Source organism: Anopheles cruzii, chromosome 2, assembly GCF_943734635.1.
Source record: "Anopheles cruzii chromosome 2, idAnoCruzAS_RS32_06, whole genome shotgun sequence".
In the NCBI taxonomy this organism is placed as follows: domain Eukaryota; kingdom Metazoa; phylum Arthropoda; class Insecta; order Diptera; family Culicidae; genus Anopheles; species Anopheles cruzii.
Window position 1 is genome coordinate 35909618 of NC_069144.1, and position 9173 is coordinate 35918790.

General features: G+C 44.4%; 1 protein-coding gene across 1 annotated transcript; it reads right to left on the reverse strand.

The window, feature by feature from the left end:
* Positions 1-6510: 6510 nt before the first annotated feature.
* On the reverse strand, positions 6511-8805 carry LOC128267746 (SRSF protein kinase 3). The gene has a single exon (XM_053004647.1). It carries the CDS (start codon positions 8803-8805, stop codon positions 6529-6531), a length of 2277 nt encoding a protein of 758 aa, XP_052860607.1. The 3' UTR covers positions 6511-6528.
* Positions 8806-9173: the final 368 nt, after the last annotated feature.

Sequence of the window (9173 nt, forward strand, 5' to 3'; positions counted from 1 at the left end):
GGAGCACTGTGTAGTTAAGATCCTTGCATTCGCTTTGATCGCTTTCTCAGTGCGCGGCGCCTACATCCTAAGCCCATCCCTGCCGAGTGGATGTCCTTTTATTCGATTTACTTACATCTTTCCTGCATCGTACACTTTTCCTGCACATTGTTTGTCCATAACGTGACTTCTACTTCGATTGCCTCCACAGTAATCCTACTTACTTACGCACGTGGTTTCGCCCATGTTGTATATGTATATATAGATTGTGTACATGTGGTAATAACATGATTTTCAAATGTAGTTGTGTGTGTGTGTGTGTGTGCGTGTGAATGACTGTGTGTGTAATGCTTGCTTAGTAATATTTACGACATTGCTAGATAATTGTTGGTCTACAAATGATACAATGCGTACACCCTCCAGCTTTCCAGCCCTATGAGAGGCCTTCTACATCCTCGTTGAACATAGAAAACAATCAAGAAATTGTTCATATTCTTCTCTTGCGTATTCCATGCCGCAGCCGCTTTGCATGGCTACTTTGATACATATTTGTTGTATTTACCAGCATAACTTTTGCTATAGTTTTGCACACACTGACTGAAGGGAGATTTTTTACTATAAAAAGTACATCCCTATAAGATTAGTAATCTGCCCGTGCCACTTCTTCTTGCAGGCGCTCGTTCTTCCCCTTGCTCCGTGCTTCTAGTGGAGGTTGTAAATTTGTTTTTACTCGTTCTCTATACGCGTTAGTCTGCTGCTCTATTTCTAAATCGACTCCTTCTCTGTATGTCGCTACCAACCAGCTGGATGTTTTTGTTAGGCGAGCGTTCACCTCAATTTTGGTCGTACACAGTTACACCATAAGGGATAATGATGATCATTTTCTTATTGTTTGCATCGCGGCTGGCTTCGTGTTGTGAATTGTTTTGTTTTCCTTGTGTTCATTCTCTTCAAAAGGAAGCAGCAGGACTATTTTAATGGTTATCAATAATGAATAGAGGGTGCTGACGAAACAGCATCCTCCCAGAGGTTGGTTGGCGGGAAGAATAATACATTTTCTAGCTGTTCACAACCGGAATTGGTAACAAATTCCGATGCAGGAGAAGGGAACAGGAGATGCGATAAATACAATTGATTAGCAATACAATTACTTTACAGAACTATTATCAACAATCCGCAACACTGAATTGTGGCCTTTTCTATAGGTGTTCCTTTCGCTTTCTTTCAAACTTTGTTTCTGGTGTCCTATTCGTTCTCTACAGGAACCAACATTATTATTTGCTTCCCATTCTAGAATAATATTTATATTCCATACATGATACTTTTTCAAAGTCTATCATTTTTTATGAACTACTACTGCCTTCTGGAGCTTTAGGAGGAAACGGAAATAAAGTAGTTATATACACACAGCAATACAAGATAACTTTACAAAACCCCCACAGTAAGTTTCATACGGTTGCGTGCGGTCATGGCATAAGTGTAATTGTAACCAGATGTAGTGAAAATACATCCATGCGCCTGTCCATCAATATATAAAAAACACTCCATTTAACACATTCAGGAAACACCGTGAAGTGGGCTGTAAGTTTGAATGCAAACTAAGATGGTCGAGATGGGGACTGAAGTGACATACAGTCAAAATAACAAGAATATTTTATTCCTATCAAGTCTATCTCGTACAATGATAATCAATCATCTCTGCTGAGTAGCCAAATTCTGTGATGCTTCCATACTATTGTGGTTTTAACATTTTAACTGTAGGGGATGATGTTACCATCGGATCAGCTGACAAAGCTGATAGGCGATGGGAACAGTTTATGAATGATTGGAAAATTATCTAGTTCTTCATGTGGTTTGTGAGTGTGTCTGTATATGACGAAAGTAGTGATGCTTAACAATTCGCCAATTTGGCATGGGAGGCGTTTTTCTGTCTCCGCCCGACTAGCAGGTTGCTTTGGCGACTAAGTCGGTTGATCGAATTTTTACTAGAGAAAGCAATATTTTTTTTGGCTGCCTCCATCAACGTAGTGTTGTTGTTCCCTGTCATTATGCCATAGCGCATGCGCTTCATTTTTTTTATGTAGAATTGATACGATGACAGAAACATTTGTTTACATCGCAGAAACATTCCTTGGACATTCTTAACGAAAGAGGCAGAACTAAAATGTCTATTGCTCCGACTTTCTATTGCTCCGACTTTCTCTAGCACAGACTCGATTAACCGGCTTTAGTGGCCGGATTGTTCCCTGAATGCATCACTTTGTTGCACTCAACTTTCGTTGCTCTCGTAAAATCAAACAATAGTGAAAGAGAAAGAAATTAAGAGTGTAAAGGAGAAAGAAAAGGCGACCAACAAGAGAGGAAGGGCACATATTGAGATCATGCTTTAAACAGAAGGTTTCCTTATGGCCCTTTATCCTTCCTTCGGGATCCAGGATCTTTTTCTCTTACGTACATTTTTTTAAATTTTCTACAACGTTTATTTATCAAAAGACCCTGTTAGATTGGCAGCCAGAAATGTTTTATTCCAGAGAAAGGACGATGAATGCTGAGCATACCGACTCCATTGCCATGATATTTTGCATCAGATGTAGAGTAGAGACAGGGTATTGTGATTGCCTCTTTTCGATTCCATATTTACGAAAAGCCGGCAACAGCACAGACCGTGTACTTGTAAGTAGTTGAAAGAACATTAGATGAATATATTACAAATGCGCCTAGCCGTTGTGAATGTGGCATGAGTTTGCGTGGAAGGTTATTATTATCCACCGAAAGACGCCAAAGGGTAGCCTCCGTTTACCAGCATGTAATAAAGCAAAGTTCCACTAGCTTTCAATTTTGGCATTTTCAAAAACTGGCTTAAGAACACACCACGGTGAGGTAAGGTTTAGACATAAATTAAAACACTCATTTCGAAGCTACAGCCCTTTGGCAGCTCACTTTCACCAGTTCACAAAAAAAAACGCTGCCAAAAGGTTTGTCCCATTAGGAGCTTCATGAGGATCACGTTTCACTGAACATAATATAAGGTTGGGGAAAAAGAAATCGACGTTTTTTGCGTGAACTTCGAAACTTTATTTAAGATGTTCCGATTTGCGTCAAATTTGCACCATTTTGTTGGAAAATTTGTTGCCTTTTTAAAAATACCTCCATAACGCCTCTTTCGTAGAAGGCTTAGTCGTTATTGGCGAGAAACTCTAGCAATCCATTTTCACAATCCTTTTTTGATCTCAGTTTTTCATCAATCAGGAAATTTTGTAATGCACGACGAAGGTGTCAATCGCTTGGTGCAAGGTCCGTACTATACGGTGGACGCATTAAAACTTCCCAACCAAGCTCCTGGACTTTCTGGCGAGCCACTAAAGACGTGCGTTACATTTCGTTGTCCTGATGGAACACAACACCTCTTCCGTTGGCCGATTCTGGTCGTTTCTGGTCAATTGCTAGCTTCAAACGGTGCAGTAATGGGCAGTAGAGATCTGAATTTAGTGTTTAACCACACGAAAGCAATTCATAATAAACGATTCCTTTCAAGTCCCACCCAAATACTCAGTAGAACCTTCCTAGCCGTTATTCCTGGTTTGACCACCGGTTAAGCTGCTTCAACACGCTTAGACCACAATTATTTTCACACAGTATTGTCGTATGTATCCCATTTATCATCCGCAGTACCCATCCGTGTACGAAATAGTTCGATTCGAAACTTGAAACTGTACGATCGATACTTCACGAGATATCAAAAGGCATCTGTCGTGAAAAACGTCGATTACTTTTTTCCCAACTTGATATTTTGGGTGTTGCGCTCATCATTTTGCAGAGTTTACCCTCTTGCAGAATGATTTACTGATGAGTTCATGAGTACGGAGGTGAGCTTCGACGACAAATCGATCGATTTCTTCGGGTCCCTCCTGTCGCAATTTCACATTCAACTACTCACTAAAGTAGTGCACCATCATATCACTAACAAAAAATATTCACGAGCATTGTGCTTCTACAAAATGTTGCTCCCGGACACGCTCTATACTTCCTTTGAAGGTGTCGTTCTACGTACATTCCTGGGGTCTTTGGGATCAGATTTAGAGAAGGCTTAGATGAAAGAAAAACGGTTTGTGTAGGAATTTTCTAGCGGCTTACGTGTGTTGCTTAACTTTATCTGTGCCCACGATCACTCTCCTTAACCTGTGTTTGTATGCGTTTTTGGATGATTATGAAACATTCTTTATACAATGCTACAGGCTAATAACCGATTTGTTAATAATTCCTATTATTTTTGTAAAATGTCTCTAACTGGTTCTGGGTATTTATTTTATATTTTTCATTATTATTTTTTAACATGTTTTAACAATTTCCCTCACTTGTGGATGCTAACAATGTACTTGCGAAATCGTCCACTGTTCGTCGCACACCATAGGTCGTTCCTTGCCGTTGCATCCAGCTGCGTCACAGTTCGAGATCCAAAAGTTCATATCCTTGTAGCTTGCTAACGAGGGCACACGCGGCACAGACATTGATGTTGTCAATTAGATTCCTGTAAAACAAACCACGTTAGCATGTTAGTTTACCGGAACTAACGGAAATTTCGAGTAATTCAAAGCTGAAACTTGTCGCCCCATCTGGCAAACAAGCGTTTTTGTCGTCATCAAGCATAACGAGTACAATATCCTAATTCCATAGCCAAATGTACATGAAATGTTCACAGGTCTAATTTACGCATAATCATAGTTTGGACCATTTTTTTGAATCATGCCATTTCTTCGATATTTATTACTAAATCGCTTTTGAAAATTAAATCTTTTCGTTAGCATGGTTGATTGCATTGCATCGTAAGTACATTAAAAGGCTACGGATTACTTTTTTGTAGAACAAAGAATAATGGGAATTTTGAACGAAAATTTGGCGGTGAAACCAACAGATCAATCGAAAATGTTTGCTGTGTTTGCGGTATATATTCATTCATAATATATATATTTTTTATATATATATATTTTCCGATATACTAGGTCTAAGAGTTGAGAACCGGACTGTTAAAAAGATGGCTGTACCTGTCTATTGGGACTTTCCAGTTTAGCGGTTCATTCGTCATTACCTTGTTTCGACATCAGATAAATGATTTCAGGTCGAAAAATAAATTATTTCGGTGTGCAACCCATCATTGAAAGGGTTAAACTATGTCAACTTTTGTGTCTGAAAATGACGTTTTGCGGGAATTATTATTTTTCTGCTTCTCTTGAAGAAAACTGCTTCGGAATCACACCAACTGCTTGTCGGGACTTGTGTTTGGAAGATTGCTATGCTTTAAGTGGCTTAAAAATATTCAAAATGGCGATTTTGACTTTACAAAAAAAAGCGTCCAAGGACTCCAAAAAACGAACTTTCTGGTGGGACAGAAAGGTGTGGTGTTTCACAAGCTTCTAAAACCTGATGAAAACGTTAATTCTGATCGCTACTGACAACAAATGATCAATTTGAACCATGCATTGATCGAAAACGACCAAAAAGCCGTTCCTGTTTTCTAAAATGGAGGCGCCTGGTGGCCCGTAGCATTAGCATCAGGCGCCCCAAAAAACAAAACTGTTTTAGGATACTATCAAATCACTTGGATGGGAGCTGCTAACCCTCCCCGCGTTATTCACCAGACTGGGATCTTTCCGAATATCATTCTTTTTCATCGATGGGACACGTTTTGGCAGAGCAGTCCTTCGTTTTTCTACGTGGAAGTCGAAATGGAATGACTATTTATTTTGCTTAAAAAGTCGAAGAATTCTTTCGCCTGGGAATCCACGATTTAGCAAAGAGATAGGAGAAATGTATAGCTAGCACATACTTTGAATAAAAAAGAAAATCGCATTAAGATTTTATAAACGTTTTTTGTGTGTTAAGAACAGTCCGGTTCTCAACTCTTAGACCTAGTATATTATTTTTTTCTTATCGATTTAAAAAAAACAAAAACAAAAAAAAGACAAGTAATTTAAACTCCGCGCCCACGACTAAAATGGAAGATCACTCACCATGTATTGTTCTATTTTGTAAAGCTGATGATTTGACTAATCCTGCACATACGTTTGTTACATGTGTTTCACACTCGCTAGTAGTCAGTTCACTTCAACAACATTTTGCATCAACACACATCCGTTTGTATCCGTTCACAGGCTCCTTCGTTTGGCGCTTTTTTCTCAGTTGCTTAGCTGGAGTATGCTGTGCGTCTTGGGCTTCGATCGAACGAAACAAAAGATTCACAAAACCATAGTCGTCGTGTATTTTTCACGTTGCATTTATCACACTGCACACGACCTTTTCTGCTCCAACAAACCAGTCGCTATTTTGAAAGAAACTATTTTTCGATTCGCCAGATTGCTTTTTGTTTTCGTATTTATCCACTAGAAGGGCTCATTTCCACACAGACACACACACCGACACAGACACATATGCACAATATTTTAATCCGCAGTTCAACATTCTGATAGAGTACTATAGTTTACCGAGTGGGCCCAATTGTTTGCCCCCTTACCAACATGGTATCGGCCGGTACGATGCCCACGGCTGTGAGGCTCAGGGCTTTTCCCGCAGCCACGAGTGCTGCAAGCAATCGGCGGCGGTTGCACGCGTCTTCGGATCGTAGTCCAACATCGGCTTGAGAAAGTCACTGAACTCGAAGGCGTCCTCGACTGGCCATTCGTACTTCTCAATCAGCACGTCCACTAATCCCCACGGTTTCAAGCCGGAAATGTTTTTCAGCACACCCTTAGCGTTGAACGCATGGCTTGAGTTTTTCCCCGACAGGGCAATGCGCTTCGGGACCGGACCCAGCAGCTCGATAATGTGCGCAATGTGATCGTCATCGCGACAGTAATCGTTCCCGGAAAACGGTTCGAACAGATAGTCACCGGTGGCCAGTTCAAACGCCATACACGCCGTGCTCCAAATGTCGGCCGATGTATCGTACCCGGCACCGATAATCACCTCCAGCGAGCGGTACTGACGCGTCTGGATGTCTTCGGTGAAGTGCTTGTCCACCCAACACGCATTTCCCAAATCGGCTATCTTGACGTCGATATCGCACACTTCGAATGCCGGATCTTTCGGTTCCTTTACCGAGGACAATATTTTCCGTACCGATTCGCCAATGTGCAGCTTCGAGTTCGAAGATGAAGATGACGGCTTTTCGGTCGCCGCTTTCGGATCACCATTATCACCGACTCCGGACTCCTTATCGTTTTCGGCACCATCGACGGTCGTCGGCGATTTCCGTTGGTCCAAGGCTTCCTCATTGTTGTTGGATGTGGCTTCACTGATCGACGGGCTGGAGAGCGTCGAAGCGTTTGGCGTTTGGCGATCTTCCTCACCCGACGACGATGACCCGCCTCCGTCGATGCCACCACCAGCACCACCGTTCACTAGCAATCGTTCCGTTTCAGAAGACATCTCGTACCCTGGGCTGGGCTTAGTAATTGTAGCGCCCTCGCCGTGTGCCTTCGTGGAGTCGTCGCCCTCGGCCGCCGCCGCCGCCACCGAACTGGCCGTTGTTATAGTACTACTACTAGTTATTGTTGTGGAACGGTCACCATTCTCCAGTCCCCCGAGTTCGAGCAGCTGAAGGTGCTCCATTTGCTGTCTGATCAGTTCCGTTTGCATTTTCGCTTTCTTTTTCAGTTTCTTCTTCTTCGCCTTGCTCATGTTCTGGCTGACTGGTTGCTCCTGAAGCTGGGGCGGAGCGGCCGAGATGAGCGATATCGGCAGCTTGCAGCCCATCGCGTGCATTTCCGTCGCCTCGCACGCCAGCTTACGCACGTAGCACTCGTTCACGCACACCAGCACGTTCTCGGGCTTGATGTCGGTGTGAATGATTTTGCACTTCGTGTGCAGATAGTCCAGCCCCTCGAGCACCTGCCGGATGATCGATTTCACGTTGACCAGCGGAATGCCTCGGTAGTTGGACTTCATGATCAGCTTCAGCAGGTTGTGGCCCAACACTTCGAACACCATGCAGATGTGCGTCCCGTTGACGCCCGTTATCCGAAAGTCGTTCAGCAGCTGTACCACCTTGTCCCGTTTCGGATCGCCGGGATCGGCGTTCAGGATCGACTTCAGGATGTGTATCTCGTCCTTGGCCGTGTCACTAAAGTGTTGCGCCGATTTCACAATCTTGAGCGCCACGTACCGCTTCTCTTCCAGGTCCCAGCTCAGCCAGACCGTTGAGAAGTGTCCCCAGCCGAGCTTGCGGATCACGTGGTAGCGTTGCAGAAACAGATCACCGAGCTTGACCGGATGGTAGCCCCCCCGACCGTAGTCTTCCCGGCACTCTTGTTCCTCCTCTTCGCTCGTGTACCCGTCCCCGTCGCGGTCCTGCTCGATCGTTTCGTTCGAGGAGCTTGCGTTCGCATCGGTTGACCAGAGGCTCCCACCGACACCTACCGGTGCCCGCTTGCCACCACCACCACCGTCATCCATGAAAATTGCGGTACCATCGGGACAGAGGGCCTCCGCTTCCTGATTGTCACTCATCGTACCATCACCGTCACCTACGAAAAGTGCAGTCGCATCGGGACAGTCCGCATTTTCCGCACTGCTTGCTCCCGGCGGCTGTCGCTCCGGCACTCCGGCACCCACGAAAGCACCACCACCACTGGCCGCTGCCGTGGTCGAGTGATAGTTGTTGTGGCCGGTGTTCTGCGCCGCTGCTGCCGCGGCCGTCTTTGCCGCTGCCGCTGCCGCCGCCGCCGCCGCTGCCGCCGTCGTCTGTTTGCCCTTTCTCTTTCCCGTCTTATGGCGCTTTTTCTTCGCCTGTATTGTCAGCACGTGTCGGTTCGTATCGGATTTAGTGTTCATTTCTTCTTCGACGCTTCGTCCACTTGGTCCACTAAAACACTTCCGCCCGTCACTACCCGGACGCCCGCGGACACAACGACACTTTGGAATTGCTCACGTCAATTTCTCCTGCTCTAGCGGCCGCCGGAAGCGCAAAGGCAAAAGTCTCCACGAAGAATCACAACAACCGTTCCGTTCTCATCAATCCAGTCCTTTCTCTTTCGCACCCCCCGGTCGATTCCGAGTATCCCCGTGTTTACCGTGCTTCTGCTTCGCGCACTCGCAATGTTGTTAGGTTTGTTTGAGTACTTGACGGTCCTCCTGGCTGCTGCTGGCGGTGTGCATATGATTTGCTAACCAACCGTTCTGATCGGGGACTTGGTGATTTG

Excerpts from the sequence above, each read along its gene's own strand:
- LOC128267746 (XM_053004647.1), bottom strand. The coding sequence starts at position 8,805 with ATGAACACTAAATCCGATACGAACCGACACGTGCTGACAATACAGGCG.